Genomic DNA, 18,740 nt, shown 5'->3' with positions numbered 1-18,740 from the left:
CCTCAATTGTGTGTTGAGAATAGCACCCAGATACGGCTGAATCTAGAGAAGCTGCAGTTGTGACTTTACGGTGTTTATCGTGAACCCTATTTTGTGTAGAAGGTTTACTGTTTGAGTGTGAGACTGACATTGATTTGGAACCAAGTTTTAATTAGCCAGTCGTCCAAGTAAGGAAATACATGTATGTGTTGCCTTCTGAGATGTGCTGCAACTACTGCCAGACACTTGGTAAATACCCTGAGAGCAGTTGTGACTCCGAAAGTTAGAACTATGAACTGATAATGTTGTTCTGCTACTACAAATCTTAGATATTTGTGATGTGCAGGATGAATTGTGATGTCCTTCAGATCTAGAGAGGTCATGAAGTTGCCTTTTTGTAGTAATCGAATTACACCTTGAAGGGTAACCATATGAAAATGCTCAGAGAATATAATGATTTAGTGGACTGAGATCCAAAATAGGCCTGAGCGTGTTGCCCTTTTTGAGAATCATAAAGAGTACACTTCTGTTCCTTGATATTGTATGGAAACAGTGCCCATTGCTTCTTTTAAGAGTAGAGATTGTACCTCTTCTTTTAAAACAGTGAGATGTTCTGTTGACTTTGTGTCCGCAAGGTGAAATGTCTGGGGGTGTTGATGACCACCATGTTGGATATAAATAGGACCCATTGGTCCGATGTTCTCTGTCCTTTGTTGGTGGTAAAAGAAGACATTCCTCTACTGGAGTGGAATGAGGAGGGCAAATGTGGAGGTAAGTCAATGTTTGGTTGCAGAGGGAGAACCATGAGTGTTGGTAGTTTTTCCTATGCCCTTAGAGCTACTTCCTCTATATGTTCCTCTGAAAAACCCTCAGGAGTAGGAGGAAGAGGCTTGGCGCTGCTGTGAGTTGGTATAATTTGAGGACATGGTGCCTCTGTAGCCACCCCTAAACATTAGTTTTGGGGGTGGAGTCAGCCTGGGACCCAAATAGGTGCTCCCCCATCAAAGGGCATATTAAGGACAGCTTATTGGACTTCTGGTTTGAAACCCGAACACCTTAATCAGGCATGTCTTCTAAGAATGATGCTGTTATTGACCCCTCGTGCAGCTGTGTCTGCTGCATCCAGTGCACATCTAATTGAATTATTTGCTGACCTTCAGAGACAATTTGCTGTGCACATTTACGGTGTTCTTCTGGGATTATCGTGCCCTATCATAGCTTGCAAGCAGTGCCTGGGATTTAGCAATGCGCCAATGATTGTCCGCTTGTGCAGGAACCCTTTTGTAGGAAGTTGGCTCTGTGTATACTATCTCAAAGAGAGAGATAGTGTGCACAGAGTCCAAGGGTTCCCCTAAGTGGTTGATCGTGGCAAAATTAGATAATTCTAATGCTCTATTTTGAGGTAGTGTGGTAGAGCAGTAGGCTTATCAGAGGGTAGTGTTAAGCATTTGTTGTACACACACAGGCAATAAATGAGGAACACACACTCAAAGACATACTCCAGGCCAATAGTTTTTTTTATATAGAAAAAAATATGTTCTTAATTTATTTTAGAACTACAAGATTTGAAGTAAATACATAAAATGCAAGGCACTCCACACAGTTAAGTAAGGAACTTTGAATTAAAGCAGTAGTACACATAGTATAGGTTAAAATGGCAATAAGCTATTTTAAAAGTGGACACAGTGCAAAAATCAACAGTTCCTGGGGGAAGATAAGTATGGTTAAGTTTCTGAGGTAAGTAAGGCACTTACAAGTTCAGTCTCCTCAGTATAGGCAGCCCACCGTTAGGGGTTCAAGGCAACCCCAAAGTTACCACACCAGCAGCTCAGGGCCGGTTAGGTGCAGAGGTCAAAGAGGTGCTCAAAACACATAGGAGCCTATGGAGATCAGGGTTGCTTCTCGGGACAGCCATCACCTGGGGTCAACTCTTGCACCAAGGTTCGGTTCCTTCAGGTCCTGGGGGCTGTGGGTGGAGTGCTTGGTCCAGGCATAGAGTCCCTTGTTACAGGCAGTCGCGGTCAGGGGGGGAGCCTCTGGATTCTCTGCAGGTGTTGCTGTGGGGGTCGTCTCGGGCTACTCAGGGGGTCGCAGTTGCTGGGGAGTCCTCCCTGTGGTGTTGGTTCTATGGATCCTGAGCCGGGGGCGTCGGGTGCAGAGTGTGAAGTCTCACGCTTCCTGCGAGAAGAGTGAGTTCCTTAAAAGTTGCTTCTTTGTTGCAAAGATGTTGCTGTTGAGCAGAGCCGCTGCTCACGGGAGTTTCTTGGTCCTGGTGGTCAGGGCAGTCCTCCGAGGACCCAGAGGTCGCTGGTCCCTGTTGGATACGTCGCTGGTTGCAGGTTTGACTCTGGAGACAGGCCGGTAGGGCTGGGGCCAAAGAAGTTTGTCATCCGTCGTCTCTGCAGGCTTGTAGGTCAGCAGTCCTTTGTAGTTCAGGTTGCAGGAATCAGATTTCCTGGGTTCTTGGGTACCCCTAAATACTAGATTTAGGGGTGTGTTTAGCTCTGGGAGGGCAGTAGCCAGTGGTTACTGTCCTGAAGGGTGGCTACACCCTCTTTGTGCCTCCTCCCTGTGGGGTGGGGTGGGGGGGGGGGGGGGGGGGGGGGCACATCCCTAATCCTAATGGGGGAATCCTCCAAAACTAAGATGGAGGATTTCTAAAGGCAGGAGTCACCTCAGCTGGGGGCACCTTAGAGGCTGACCTGACTGGTGGGTAACAACTCCTTGTTTTTCTAATTATCTTCATCAGCCTTGCCGCCAAAAGTGGGCGCAGTGGCCGGGGGAGCGGGCATCTCCACTAGCTGGGATGCCCTATGGCGCTGTAACAAAGGGGGTGAGCCTTTGAGGCTAACCGCCAGGTGTTACAGTTTCTGCAGGGGGAGGTGTGAAGCACCTCAACCCAGTGCAGGCTTTATTCCTGGCCACAGAGTGACAAAGGCACTCTTACCTTTGTGGCCAGCACCTCATCTGGTTGTGGCAAGCTGGCACACGCTGGTCAGCCACATGCTAGAAGTCGGATTGGTATTCAGGGGGCATCTCTAAGATGCCTTTTGGGTGCATGTTACAATAAATTCCACAATGGCACCAGTGTGCATTTATTGTGCTGAGATGTTTGATACCAAACTTCCTAGATTTCAGTGTAGCCATTATGGAACTGTGGAGTTTGTGTTTGACAAACTTCCAGACCATAAACTCTTAGGGCTACCCTGCACTTACAATGTCTAAGGTTTTGCTTAGACACTGTAGGGGCATAGTGCTCTTGCACATATGCCCTCACCTGTGTTATAGAGCACCCTGCCTTAGGGCTGTAAGGCCTGCTAGAGGGGTGACTTACCTATGCCACAGGCAGTGTGAGGTTGGCATGGCACTCTGAGGGGAGTGCCATGTCGACTTAGTCTTTTTCTCCCCACCAGCACACACAAGCTGTGAGGCAGTGTGCATGTGCTGAGTGAGGGGTCCCAGGGTGGGATAAGACGTGCTGCAGCCCTTAGAGACCTTCCCTGGCATCAGGGCCCTTGGTACCAGGGGTACCAGTTACAAGGGACTTATCTGAGTGCCAGAGCTGGGCCAATTGTGCAAGTAAAGGTACAGTTTAGGGAAAGAACACTGGTGCTGGGGCCTGGTTAGCAGGGTCCCAGCACACTTTCGATCAAAACTTAGCATCAGCAAAGGCAAAAAGTCAGGGGGTAACCATGCCAAGGAGGCATTTCCTTACATAAGCGGTTTAGCAGTTTTTGACCATCTAGCTAGAACGGCTATTTCTCTTCACTAACACATGCCATTATGGGTCAGGAGCTAGTCAGAGGGACAACGTAAGTCTAGAAACACAGGTATCTTTTGGGTGCAGCAGTCCTAGGGACTTTTCTGAAATGTTTTCCTGTATGACGGACCAGCCAAGAAGTGCCCCTGATGCAGGATGCTGAAGCAATGCAAAACTATTCTTCTGGGCACCCCTGCCACCCACAAACATCAGGGGTCGTCTGTCCTTGGACACAAACTCAAAATGCAGCAGGGGAGTCCAGTGCAGATCAAGTTGCCACTGGCCTCCTTGTTACAGCAGACTCAGCTGTTGCCTACAGGTAAGTCAATTTCTTTCTGGGGACCAGTATCCACTTTGGCTACCCGTCCCAAAGGATGGTTAAGGCTTGGTCATCCAGCAGGTAACTCTAGCATCCAGCAGCAGGCAGGTTTTTCTGGGCAGCTGGTTTCTTTGAGGGGTGCAAGGTTTCTTAGTTTTTGGTGATCCTGAAGCTAAAAAGGTGGCTAGCCAACTAACCCTTGGAGTCACTTCTGCTCTCGCATACGTCCATCTCGTTTCCACAAGTTAAATGCGGCAGGTGCAGCACAGCAGTTGGTGCAGCTTCTTTGCTACGTCCAGGTAGCAGCAGGGAAGCCCTTCTGTCATATTTCAAGTCCAGCAGTGATCTGGGAGGTGTGTTTGGGATGCCACTCATATGCCATCTTTGTGTTTGGGGAGGGGAGAACTCACTAGCCAATGGAGCAGTAGTTCTGAGGCATCGTTTCCCACTTTACATCACTACCTTTGGGTGTGGCCACAAGTAATCCCATGATACTCCTCTTCACCCAAATCTAAGATGGTGCAAGCCCTTTTCCTCTCATAGGGAGCCCCGGACACCCTTGCGGTGTACCCTGCACAATGAGCTACTCCTCAAGGCAAGCCGGTTCTGCAACAGGTTTTCACCTTCTGGAGATCTCAGCCTGTCTGCCTACACAAGGGAGCAGGCAGCTGAAGGTATGATCGCTGTTTGCTTCACTGAGGCGACAGGCCCTTTGAAGCTGGGCCGTTTATGGCCACCCGCCTGGAGTCATTCGGTTGTATTAGGTCACACCACTTTCCGCCAGCACTTCCCTGTTCCTGAGAGCACTTCACACTTGCTAGCAGGGTGCAGAATGTTGTGGCAGGTGACAACTGCTGCAGTTAAACAGGAAAGGCTATTTAAGGTTTGGCCAACAATGTGGTACTATAAATAGTCACCTTTCTATAAGATTTTACCTTAAATACAATCTCAGAAATGAGTTGTGGTTAATGTAAATAAAATGTTGCTATCTTGGAATACTATCGTTGGTGGTCTCAAACAAAAATTAGCACTTAGCAAGGTTACAAGCAAACCCCATGTTAACCAATAGAACCTCTGGCTTTGCTACAGTGAAAACAGCAACAACATGTTTTCACAGCCAGGCCATGCTAAGCAAAAAAAGAACAAATCTTTTTTAGTATTCAGCACTCTGCCTGATGGGCTACCACGTCCTCCCCTAGGTGTGGCTTATTAACATACAACTATTATCATATAAAATGAGGCACTTTCCTACAGCTGGCACGCTAAGGAAAACTTAACTGAAGCGAAGAAAATCATGCACAATTTTAACAGATGCAAAGCCTAGTGTACAGAAATTCTTATTAGGCAGCAGGTTACTGCACGGAACTGCACTGAGGGACTCATTAGCAACCTTTGAAGAGGCAGACTAGTTCCTTTTCTCAAGTATCTGTTCATTCTCAAACAGAATTTTAGAAAAGATTAATGATCTCACTCTTAAGTGTTATTCTGTATTGCAAAAAACACTTTAATAGTCAGTTATTTTGTCTCAGAAATACATTGCTCTTTATAAATCTTTCAAGGCCCCACAGATGTAGATATTCTAGTGTAGTATTAAGAAATTTTCTGATAGCTTATTTTTCAAGGCAACACACTGATATGCCAACGCGCTGATGTAACAATGGTGAACTACTAAGGACATTTTGTTTTTGCAAATAAATTCAGTATACCTTTGTGTCAAGTGCTTTCTTAATACTAATTCTTCTTTGAATTCTTGCTTCTCCCCTTTCAATCTGAGCCATTATTTTTTCAATGTCTTGGAGCTCATTGCATCTTTCCCAGAAGACAGCTGTAAAACAGAAATATCTTATGTAACACTTACTTGGGTGGGATTCAAACCCTTTTGAAATCTTAATACAGAAGGAACTGGCACAATGCAAGCTCTTACTCCATGCATTAATTCCAGATCTCAGTGTGGCTATCATATCCTCACAGTATCTTTTACTTATTAATGCATTTAAAGTAGCAAACTACAAATGGAAAACTCAAGCAACAAACGTTCCCCAGTATTCATCACATTCAATAATAAGGTTAAGCTTAATGAGCAGATCCTCCATCACGGTTTAATTACTCAAAATACATTAAGTTTTGCATATTCTTAGAACAAGCTGAAGAGGGTGCATTTGAAATGGGCAACAGTAAAACCGATTTAGAAATTAAATCAGTGTGATTTCAGCAGAACAAAACGTTTAATGGCTATGAAGTGATACAGGAGAGTAGACCATTGTGCGTACAGTGGTTTGCTAGCACAAGCTTTTGATTGCCACAATCAAAATTTACCATCTCACTACACCACAGAAGTAGAGTACAGCCATTTTACTGCAAACATCAAAACAGTGCTGAAAAACAGGCAACATGCAAAGGGCAATCCTATCCTGAAAGTAAGGATAGTGGAGGATGCTTTAAGGGAAATTAATAGGACAGTTTTTGATCAGGACAAGGTTAAGTTTGAAAGAGGAGGTTCTCCCTGCAGCTAGGGAATTAGAAACAAAGTTCCAGCATCTCACTTAGGTATTTTTGCTTTCGAACTCACTTGAAATGCAATTTTATAGAAAACACTGCCATCAAAGTCAGAGGAGGGGCAATGTGTATTTCGATGTGATTGTCATCACATTCGATAAGAACAAGTAGATACCTCAAAAATATAAAAATTATAAACAATTGCACATATGAAATCTACCCTTTATATTTCGCAGTGTGCAGACCTGCAATGCAGGTGCACCACAAGCCAACCACTGAGAAATAAACTGCGAAACCCCACATGCAATCGCGAGAAACTCATTAAAACAATTTTTGTTGGCATTCCTGCTTGTTCCCTTATTCAAAAGTAGGAAATAAGCACTTAAGGAGAACACCATTTATCACTAATCAGTATTCCTGGACCAACTTAACCAGTTGCAATTCAAGTCATGATTTTTTTTAATATAAAAAAGTGAAGTGTTCTCGTAAAACATTAAAATCCTAACATTTTGGGAAATTTATAAAATAAGCAATATTTGCCAAATCTACTCATTTTAACTATTAAGGCCTAAAACTCCAATTGTTTCACAAGAGGGAACGATAGTGTCTCCAGTGCTACATGATCAGTTGATTCCATTGCAGGGGGAAGTAGCACCATTTTAAGTTGATATGCAGTTTAATTGCTGTAGGAAACTGGATTCTGGTTGCAGAAGCCCCCCACTTTTGCAACTGGCTTGTGCAGTGGGTTATTTCTAACCAGGTCCCCAGTGCCGGTGTTTCTTCCCCAAACAAGACCTCTGGGGTCACTCTCGTCCCCAAGTGACCAGGCCTTTAGCACCTTTTTTTAAATCCCTAGCAAATTGTATCTCGGGTACTTAGAGTATGGGTACTAAAGAGGGTCCCCTAAGACCTGTAGCATAACTTGTGCCACTCTAAGGGACTCCGCACCAATCTCATGCAGACTACCACCGCAGGCTGAGTGACAAGGTCCTCCAAAAAGTGAAAGCACAACATGGCACACTTGTGTGCCAGGTCTCCCAACACTGCCTATAATATTTGTAAGTCACCCCTACAGTAGGCCTTACAACCCTAAGGCAGGGTGCATTAAATTACAAGTGAGGGCATATGTGCATGAGCAAATATGCCCATACTATGTATGTCGATTCTTAGACATAGTAATCGAACAGGGAAGCGATTTTAAAAACATGTGTTAGACACTAACCAATACAAGTTCCCGAGCTACATGATGGCTTCACTGAAACTAGGGATGATTGGTGTCAAACATCAGTATTAATAAACCCTCACTGATTCTAGTGATGGATTTATTGATACATGCACCCAGAGGGCACCTTAGATGTCCTCCTGAAAATCTACCAACTACTGGTGTGCTGATGGACTAGTTTTAGCTCGGTAGCCTGCCACCAACAGATTTCTGACACAACCTCTCCCCCCCCCCCCTTCACCTCCTCTGTAAGTTGAGTATTTAGAGGAGCCTATGATGCCAGGGCTTCAGATCTTCGCTGGACACAAAAGAAGAGTGAGAAAAGACGCCTGCTTACCCAAGAACTGAAGAGCACAGCTGACATCACGCCAACCCTGCAAGCCTGCCGGCTGCACCCAACCCATAAGAAGCAACTGACCTGTCTTGCCACTGCAGCTTCCAAGAAACCGGGAGAGCTGCCAGTGCTTCGCAAATCACGAAGAACTCCTCTCTTGGAGCAATGGAGCTGCTTCCCTGCATCTGTAGGCAACCAAAGAAGAACTGAGGACCCAGGACCGCTATAACCCAATGCTGGATATCACCACTGCACCCTAGTCTCCTATCCCAAGCTGAAGTGGGTAAACATTGTCAGCGTGGTTCCCAGGCCCTCAAGAGATGAAGCCCACCTAGAGTTTGCCCGCTGTGGACTTTCCGATGGCATCTACTGCCTCTTTCTGCAGGTCCCACCTCCCACCGCCACCCTGTACTCACCTTAAGTCCAAAAGACTTGACCTGTAAGTTGTTGTGAAGTACCCGTTTGCCATATATATTTTCTCTAGCATAGAGTAACATTGCAGCTTCAGAAAAAAGAAAAAAAAAAAAAAAAAAAACTTTTGTGAACTCTAAAAATCGACAGCAAGTCCACTACCTGCAATCACCCCATGCAGAGACTGTCTACACAGTGAAACACAGAGACTGCCCATTCAATATCAGTTGCTGACATAATGGAGCCACAATTAAATTTTGTAGGAGTGAATCTCCTTGGCAGATAATTAAGATAAAAATTGCTCAGTCAACTAGCATGTAGCATTAGGTGAAGAGTGAGCCAGTTGACAATGTAATTTGCGAAAAGACAGGCTTGTAAAAGCAAAACTAATGAGGCAATGCCCCATATAAAACTGAATGTAAACCGTAATGACAAGCAGAGTGAAAGGCACAGGTCCTAAATAATACAACGCCCCTTTGTTATGAATAGCAAAGGCATACATTTCCAGTCCCACATATATAAACAAGGATACCTGAATATTCAATAACTTCCTCTGGTATTTTTCCTTCTACTTCTCGAGCAATGTTTTCAATGTCATCGCGGCCCCATTTTTCATTTGCTTTGATAAACTGGTTGAAATCTCTCTTGTTCCAGTTAGTGAATCCCTGAAAGACGTAATGGTAAATAAAGACATTTAAACACTGAAATGTTTATCAAATAGCATTGGTCAACAGTCAAACCACTACTTTGAATGCCATTCCTACAGTTCAGCATACCATTGCCATTATAAAATGTGTTTTTTATTCTCATAACAGGAGCTTTCTGCTAGTCTGTTCGTCAATATTTCACTACTGAGATGGGTGCAGCATTTTGCAGATTGAGCCTAATAGCCTGTGCTGCAGGCTTTCTGTCTCCAACTATCAACTTTTCTTGACGTTCCTATGGAAACCTAAAGAAACAGGTGTACAGACCAATATTTGTTTTAGCAACAGGGAACATAGGAAGCCATGGGGTCTAACTGAAAACTCTAGATTAACATTTTGAATCAGAGGGATTGGAACACTAAGGTAGTATCCAGTCTGCAAGAGTTTTCAGCACAAGTTCTTCCGCATGGAAGTTTAACAGGGAATATTCCCTTAACCAAACATTTCATAAAGATTTACTCTGAGTGAATCAAATAAACATATGAAAGAAACCCTCAAAAACTATAAACGGTGGAAACAAGACTACCTCCTCAGCAGCCTCCTCATGTCAGCTACTGTTTTTGTTTCTTTTTAACACTGAAACTTAATGGCAAGGCAGCTATAGCAAGACATCTTCAGATCGAGGCAAGGTGGAGGTGGGTGCTTTTGGAACAGCTTAGAAAGCCCCTGATTAAGGAGTGCAATGTTGGTAAGCTGTAGCGATTCTTTAAAAGCCCTTTTTCTCTGCAATTACCACAGCAGCCAAGACCTTAAATTAGTAAGTTGTTGGGTGTAGTCGACAGAACACAGCTAACTTATGGGGAGGAAGTGAAAACATCCCCAAACAACCCAGTGGATCACTACCAGGTGTGGCAAAGCAAAACTCAACATGTTCCACAAGGCATGGGAGTATCTTCCTAAGAAACATGCGGTGTCCACCGAATACAGGTATAAGGTAAAAACATGCGCTTCCCAAAGGTGTCCAAGTTCTTGACTTTCCTGTCCAGTGGGGTGGAAGGAAAAGCATATGGGTTCACTTTGGACGTGGAGGTCTGCACGACCAGGCTCTCCTGGAGGGATGATGGAAGAGGAAGACTGGATCCCCTAGGGTAAGGCAGTGAAGTCTGGTAATCATGCAGCACACAGATTTAGCGAAGACCCCCAAGGAGAACATCTGTGAGGGCGTAACTGAAGAGGAGCAGCGGCTCAGCCAAGCCAGTTCCTAGGTGAAAAACCTTTGTCAAGACAGTCTTGACATCGACAGCTGAAGGTCAAGGATCTCAGTGGCGAAGGATGAGCCATTCTCCAAAACAGGTCCCAGAGGGGACATCATGCCAAAGTCTGGGGAGGTGTGCAAACCGCTGAAGTCAGTTCCTCACACCAGTTTTCTTGTGTCTCGTAGCCCTCCTCTAGGGGACCAAACCCTTTTCCCTCAAATCCCCCTTCAGGACAGGTCAGGTCAGGTCTATCTAGGGGTGTGGGGCCCAGGTATAGGTAAGACCTTGATCGTGCCAAAGTCTACGTCAAACTGTGCCAGATCGGACTCCGGAATGATGGGCTTTGCCCAGTTAGAGTACAGCCAGGATGGGGGAAGGTTCCTATAGCATGTCAGTCTGGATCTGGGGCAGATCCAGAGGGCCTGGCTGGCATCAGGGCCAAACTCACTGCCTTAAGTCCAGCAGGTGCACATCTGAGCTCTGTGGGGCCCAAAGGTTCTTAAGGGAGACAGTGACCAGAATATGGCATGCACAGCATCATGAACTTCTTTTAATTGGGCGGGCATTGCTACGGGGAACTCAGGGTTATGTGGAGTAGGCCCTGATGTGGAGTAGGCCCTGATATTGGCTCCACAGGTGAAGTACAAGAGCGGAACGTCAAAGCACAATGTTGTAGGGAAGAAATTGAAGGACGCTTCAACTTTTTTGCACCTTTTCTACTAACCTGACTTCGGGGATTAAGTCTTCGAGTGGGAAAAACAACTGTTTATTGAAACAGTTCTGGGAGCGGCCCAGAGATCAACTTCAGAAACGGCAAGGTGCCTTCTTCTGCCATGCCACCAGGAACAATTGCCTGCTTACAAATCGGTTTGGGGTGGATCTACTTGCACTCAGAGCGGGCCATGGGGTAGTGCCCTGACACCAAGAAAAAAAAGACAGTGGGGATCAGACACACACGTCTGACACTCAACACAAAGTTTAAATCCTGTAGGTTTTTATTCCTAGCACACTGGTAACAATAGCTCAAAAGATGGCCGCCAAAAAGTCGAATGTTGGTAAACAAAATGACTGACTTAGCGCACCCGATCTACAATGTTGGAGCGGAAATAAAGGAACTGATGTCAGAATGCCAGGGTGAGGCTTATGTGAGCACCACAATGTCACTTCTAATGTGGACAATGCTGAGCCAACTGATGCCACCTAATGGTGCGAAGAGGTACTGCTCAAGATATTCTGGATCCAGTCTGACACCTGGTGAATATTCCAAGGTGAGGAACCTGCAGTTAGCAGTCTCTATCAGAAAATGAATTACTTTCCCAGGTACCAGCACTGAAGTGAAACAGGAATAGCAACAGGGGTTAACTTCTGGCCTTACAGAATGGGCAGATGTCACTTTCAACAGGGCATTTGCCTACACAAGCATTACAGAATATTCTGCATTTCTACTTGTCTAAAACAAGGACCTAAACAGAGTAACTAACTTTATGGGCAATACACTAGTCCCAATTAGTTAGACAAATACAACAATGCTGCAACAGTACTATTTAAAGGGAACTGACAATTGCCCTGTGTCTGCTCCTCTTAGGATATACTTCATCCTTCCTCCTGGCTCAGTCTCCTCACATCACATCAGGCAGGATGCAGCTGCACAGAGAAAGACAGACATTGCTGCCTTTTAAACAGCCAGTCCACCTTTCACTAATGCGATGCCCTCAGGGCAGCTTATTAATTGTAATAGGTTGCGCAGTCCCTGTTTGCGCAGAGTGCACTAGTTTAAAGGTATTCTTTTCTCGCACAGGGACAGTGCACTAGTTATATAATAAAGGACCTAGTGTTTAACAGACAAACACCTGTAAATTCTATGGGGCCTGGTGCTATCAATGATCTGGGAAGAGAACTCGAGTAGACTTCTTACCAGCTACCAAACAAGCATAGTACTCATTTGAAGAAAAATGCTTAAATTATCTTTGTCATAAACCCACTATACCTAGTTTGAAAAGGCACTCTAATTCTCAACTATGGGGTTATTTAGCACCCAAAAGCGTGGAAACAGAACTGCTTTGCAAAGAATAATGCATGCTGAGACATATTTTCAACGACAGCCTCTTCATTGCCCCACAGACATCCACCCTCACCAGTTCTCAGTCTACCCAAGCAAATTATTTGGACTAATTAAAGAGGCCAAGACAAAAGTCTGCAGCTTGACAAGAGCCTGTGCAGACCAAGTGTAAATCACAAAAATCATTTTGGCCTAAACCCTGGCTCTCTCTCCTATTACAAACCAAGAGGTAGATCAGTCTGTAAAAGTTTAGCAGTCTGATCCGGGTTAGGATGAAGTGTGTGTGCTGAAAAGTGCTTGTAACTCCTCCTGCAAAAGTCTTGGATGTTACCAACTGATGGCATGACGTGTGAAGTTTGGTGGTGTTAAACTCCAAGGTGTGTCCTTTCAGAACAATGTACAGCACTCACTTGTATGTGGTTATTTACTCCCAACAGGAGTGGCTGGGGTTGGGCAAGGTTGGTGAAATGGTGGGTAAAGCAATGATTGGAGGTAGACCATTTCCACGGCTGCATCTATCATTTGCCTTGAGACACTCTAAAACACCATCAGGTGAAAGTCTTCGGCGTTGTCCCTCCTGAATGGCTGCTGTTGATGAAACAAAATGCTCTGGTGTTGCTGCACCTTTGGCACCCCTTCTCAGTTAGCACCGGAAAGAGGTTCATTGTCTGAAGAGGAAAAAAATGCCTGCTTCCCACGAATGAGTGTCTGTGGGCCCCACAGGCTTAAATTAAGCAATGATTTGTGGCATTCCTCGCTGACAGAAGAATGTCTGCTATGAATCATTTTTGTCTCCCCTCATGAGTCTAGCATGTTTGCCCGCATCTGTGTTTTCTATTACGGGAACGTTTGCTATCAGTGTGATGTTCCTCGCAATGACCAGTCTCCTGATGGCTTGCACAAGCTCAGAGAGTTGGGTAAAATATAATTCCTTCCTGTCTGTTAAGGTAGAACACTGTAGTTGTACTGTGCTAGTAATGGTATGGTCTTGATCGGCATTTGGCTCAGAGAAGTCATCAATGCCAAGAAAATTTAGTTGATTTGTTTGGTTGATTCGTTTGTGGACCCCAGACCTTATTTTGAGGCTGCCTATGTATGCTTCCAATCCTGTGTGCGTGGCATCTGTTATGATGGCCTGCAGGAGTGGTGCCAGGAACAGTCTCCTTACTAGCAAGTTGTCTGCATTCCACCACCTGATTTTAACTGCTGACCTTGGCTATCAAAACTACTAGATCCTCCCGATCATACATAGTTTGTGAACACAGGTTCTTTAACCAGTCCTGAACGGGCCTCATGTGTGTGGCCTGGTGTTTGGGACAAAGAGAAAGCAGGATGCCATCATCCTCAACAGTCTGGTGTGCAATCACTTATACCCACCTAGAAGTCAAGTAGGCCACTGCCATAGCTGTATCACAAAACTGATAGTGGAGCACTCATACATATGAACTGGCCAATTGGTAAACTCATCACCCTATTTTGTACTAATATAATGGATATGATAAAATGTTATCATTCTACATTACTTCAACAATCAAGTACATGCATAGCCTCAGGGCGATGTCAGTGGCAAGCTGACCACTTGCTATTTCTGCAGCATCCAAGGCAGATTTCTATCAGGGATTAGCCATGTTTTTGCCATCAGCAATACTTCTGCCAATCATTCAGGGGTGCAAACTAAGATCCTTGTGTATCCTTCCAATGCTTGTGTGCCAGTGCGTTAATGGAGAACTTTAAAGTTCACTATCTTCCATTGGATGGCAGCATCTCATGCTATCTTCCTAGTCTCTTGATCTTTATCTGTGGAGACCCCATGGATACTAGTGACATGGCTCTCTTTCTCACTGTGGAGACTATCAAGAAGTTCCCCCTCAACATGTCCCTGAATGTACTTTGGGTCCTGTCAAGATAACCTATACTACTGTAAGGGGGATGCTTTGGATGTTGCAGTTTGAGAGGATTCTTGTTGCGTGGAAGCATGGGAACCTACCTTCACTTCCACCACAAAGGCGCCTGCGGCCTTTTTAACCAAGAAGAGGTACATAGAAACACTGTACAGAAGGGAAGGCTTCAAGGGCAACATTTGACCCTCCTGAGGAAAGTCTGAATCAACATGTTCCCACTGTTTCTTTTTTGGGGTGGGGGGTGGGGGGGGGGGGGGAGGAGAAGTGATTTGCCTTTGATTTTAGCAAATTCCCCAGGAGCCCTCTCAATGCACCTCAATACCCAACATCAGAAAACAAGCAATTAGGATGGACACGTGGAGGAGCATTGTGGTTTTAAGTCATCATACTGAAGGCGAATTGTGAAAAGAATGTTAACATAAAAAGACATTACACACATTTTTAACTTCCAGGCAAAGCCTGCATTTCAAGATATCACTGTAAGGTTGCAGGAACCTTGTGTGCCCATCCTACCCAGACATCTTACCATCATTGGGGCAGCAGTACTCTTATGGCTAAGCTAACCTCAAACATGAATCAGGCACAGAAAAAATGAATATAATAAACATAAAAATATATTATAACACAAGATGTTCACTACAACTGCCCTCATGAGAGGCCAAAAAAGAACCAGTGTAAAATGCCAGCCTACAGGCTGGACTTTTCCACTACATAAGATAAAAGGACAGCAGATAAAGTCTTAAATATTCTACCACTTCTGGACTGCTGCACATATTTTAGGTTTTCGTCTGAGTATCCACGTTTTAAATGCTTACTAAAAAAATAGTTTGTTAGAAAAACAGTTTAATACAAAATAATATAAGTGTTGAAATGACTAGCATGGTATGGGTCCAAACCTTGCTGAAGAAAGTACAAATGCATCCCAACTCCTGTGAACTGCTTGCAGGATTTTGCACATGGGCTTTAGTTTTGTGTCACAGGCTGCTGAGCCTGAAAGAATGGCAAGAAATCAAAGAGTGACCTAGTAGATGCCTTGTGTTCTTGAACCGCAGGGGCCATGAGGTAAAGGAATACAAGAAGTATGTTCTGTATGTTCCAACAGAAGGAGTAATGGCTTATTTGGTAGAGAATATCTAGCTGCAGATTCCTTACCTTAGAATAATTCCCAGATGACAGACTGGATCCGAATTTATTTTAATAGTACCCCTATGCACTGATAGGTGGCATCGTCTGGGCAGGAAGTGACATGCGCACTGCCTACACAGGCACTACCCTCAGTGCAATGACATCAGTTTATTTTTGAGACTTTCTACGCCAGAAGCGTAAAACCATAAAGCGCACTGGTACAGTTCCTTACTCTCAAATCTGTTCAGAGAGAAGGAAGGATGGGTGGGTGGGTTAGTAAGGAATCTGCAGCTAGACGGACTACCAGATAAGGCATTACGAAAGTTAAGCAACTTGTTCAGCTGGTAGACTGCTAGCTGCAGATACCTTACCTTAGAATAGCTACCCAAGTAATAGCTACCCAGAGGTGGTGCGGCAACACTGATTTATACTACAAACTCCTGTGGGACCTTACAGGCAAAGTGCTTGTCTTGCCGGACCCAACTGTACAGGCAGCAGTGCTTCATAAGCGTGTGCAGGGCAGCCCACGCTCCTGCTAGACATCCAGGACAGGGCCTCTGAGAGCCAATGCAGTGGTCGCAGCCTAGATCATCCACCTGGAATGGTAGATGTAAAATCACAACAGTGTTTGGGTCCAGTGGAGGGAGTCCTTCCTCTTCTTTAGAGCAGTAAGGCACAGCGTAAAAGGCAGGCAGGGTGATAGACTGGCCTACATGAAAGGGAATTGCCACCTTCAGCTTAGGCAAGAAGCTCTACTTCGAAGAACCTGTTTGCCTGGATAAATAGTAAGGTATGGATTTTGAGGTGACTGCCAGTAGCTCACTGAAGCTCCCGGCAGACAATTGCCACAAGGAAGGTAGTTTTGGTGGTAAGTAACTGTTGTAAAGCACATTAAGGCCCGCTTAGTGCCTCCATTTTTAAAAGCACATTTTCATTTAGCATTTCTTTCTTGATGGTGGCCTTTTACATGGCTTTTTCACTCATATGATAATGTACTGAGAAATCACTGTACATCCAGCTTGTTTCTTGTAAGTGTTGCTGCCCCTTCCAAGGCTGGGCACACAGAACGTGATGCCCTAGTATTGATTGTCCGTGGAGACAGCTCTTCACTTACAGATATTTCACATTTTCCCAACACCAATGACAAATCGACACGAACAGTGCTTGAATTAGAAAAACTGCCTCTGTACTACATTCAGCATAGGAGAACTTCAGCTGGGATTATCCTTGAATGTGGTTCATAGTGGCCAAGATGCAGCTTTGCTGACTCCTACCTCTACCCTGCACAGGACAATAGCCGGCACAACACCACACCGGCTTCATGGCTCCCCAGTACATGTTACCCAGGTATGAGAGGTTAGGCAATCCCAGTTGATCTGGTAAACGGTACTCCCACTATGCTCTCGACAGTGTAGGTAGTGACAGATAGGAATATACCAACATAATAACATTATAATGGTTGACCTGTTAATCTTTTGGAACATTTTTGTAATGGTTACCATGTTTGTCTTGTCTGCATAATAATCCCATCTCATGCTTTTTATGCAAGAATAAGATAGACCCGTCTGGTCCCATCTTGGATAAGCATGGTGCCCTGCTAGGGTGAACTAAGAATAAACAGGACTTGAGAAAGGGGTGCAGAAACAGAATCAACTTGTCTGTACACCACGCTACAAACTTGTTCTAATGGCAGGAGTACATTGTTTTGGTGGAGGGACGCCTGGCTGCTAAGGTAACATTACAGACTTCAGTTGGAAGGTCGAAAGCAATCTATTGTCGTTGCACCATCTTCATATGAAAGCAGAGGGTTTTCATGTTTGTGCAGAACCCTGCCCTGTTGCTGAGACAGAAGATCCTCGCAGGACTCATGCTCAACAGCTTAGGATGCTAGACTGTGCCCAATCTTCTTGAGGACTATCAGCAGGAGTAGTATTAGCAGAAAGGCTTAAAGGCGGCCCAAGCTCCACTAGACACAAAATGTGTTTCAGAGTGAGAGCTGCCTTGGAAACTCCAATGTGCAAAACTGCTAACATTGAGAGTCCGATGGAAGCAAAAACATTCAACAAAGGTTCTTGCCATTTCTGGAAGAGAACTTGCGCCACTCCAAGATGTTGATCAATAGGCAGCAACTGCTGAGTTTGTCTGCGCTGGCATTCAGAGAGCCTGCTAGGTTTTGAACCACAACCGGTATGCCCAGACGGTCCAGCCATGTCCAAAGGCGCAGAGCCTCTTGACAAAGGGTCTACAGCCCCCACCCTGCCCAGTTATTTGCAATATCACAAGAAAGTAGTGTTGTCCGTGAACACCTGTACCAGCCTTACCCAGATTGATGGAACAAAGGACGTTCATGCCATCCGGATCGCTCCAACAGGTTTATGTAGAGTCCAAATTATGCCGGAGACCAGAGTCCTCTGACCTTTACCTCTACCAGATGGCCCCCCCATCCCAGAAGTGATGCAGCTATCTCTACAGTCCGCTCTGGTTAGGGAAGGATGAGGGTGTCTGCCACTGACAACTGCAGATCATTAGCCACCACTGCAGATCTTTTGCATTTCCTTCCAAGATCTGGACCATGTCAGAGAGATTCCCCTGATGCTGTGCCCACTGGAACTTCAGATCCCAATGCAAAGCCTTCATATGCCAACAGGCATGTACTGTGAAAAGTAAGCAGGAGGCCAAGAGGCAAAACAGCCTCTGAGTCAGTCAACAAAATCCAGAATAGAGGCCGAAACATTGCTATCCTAGCATGAATACCCTTGACATGTCGCTCAGGAGGATAGGCCAAAAACGTCACTATGTCCAGAACAGCTCAGATGAAAGGGGGCATCTGAGAAAACATCAGGTGTGGCTTCTGCACGTTTATAGTGAACCATAGCAAACGTAGAACGTTCGCCTTAGTCTGAAGGTGGGGGATAGCTCCATCCAATCGAGCATGCCCTGCAACTGGCCAACAATGAAAATTATAGCAAAAAACACAGCATAGACAAGACCAGTGCCTTTCTGTGTGGCGCCAGACTAGTAGTTCCCCCTATTATAAACCAATTTAAGGTAGACCCAAACAAGACTCTGGAGTGTTCATGAAGTTCTATCTATGACTCACAAAAAGGAATTCTCTACTTTCAGTATTAAGCAGCTGTGGCAAAATGTTCATATTTAAAAGAAATGGTCAGAGGGTGTTACAACCAAGCATAATCAAAGATGCGAACTCCCAACAATTTTTAAAAAGCTGATTCA

At 45.0% G+C, this 18,740-nt stretch overlaps 1 protein-coding gene across 1 annotated transcript in view; it reads right to left on the bottom strand.

Moving 5' to 3' along the window:
• The window catches only part of SMARCA5 (SNF2 related chromatin remodeling ATPase 5), a 413,986-nt gene that overhangs the window by 61,345 nt on the left and 333,901 nt on the right, over nt 1-18,740 (bottom strand). The window contains exons 20-21 of the mRNA XM_069242595.1: nt 9,054-9,186; nt 5,765-5,883 (exon numbers count right to left, since the gene is read on the bottom strand). Coding sequence (XP_069098696.1) covers nt 5,765-5,883; nt 9,054-9,186 — 252 coding nt within the window. The remainder of the gene's footprint in view (nt 1-5,764; nt 5,884-9,053; nt 9,187-18,740) is intronic.

This window comes from Pleurodeles waltl, chromosome 1_2 (genome assembly GCF_031143425.1).
Source record: "Pleurodeles waltl isolate 20211129_DDA chromosome 1_2, aPleWal1.hap1.20221129, whole genome shotgun sequence".
Classification (NCBI taxonomy): Eukaryota; Metazoa; Chordata; class Amphibia; order Caudata; family Salamandridae; genus Pleurodeles; species Pleurodeles waltl.
The sequence above is the reverse complement of the archived record's forward strand: the minus strand, read 5'-3'. Positions and strand labels throughout refer to the sequence as shown.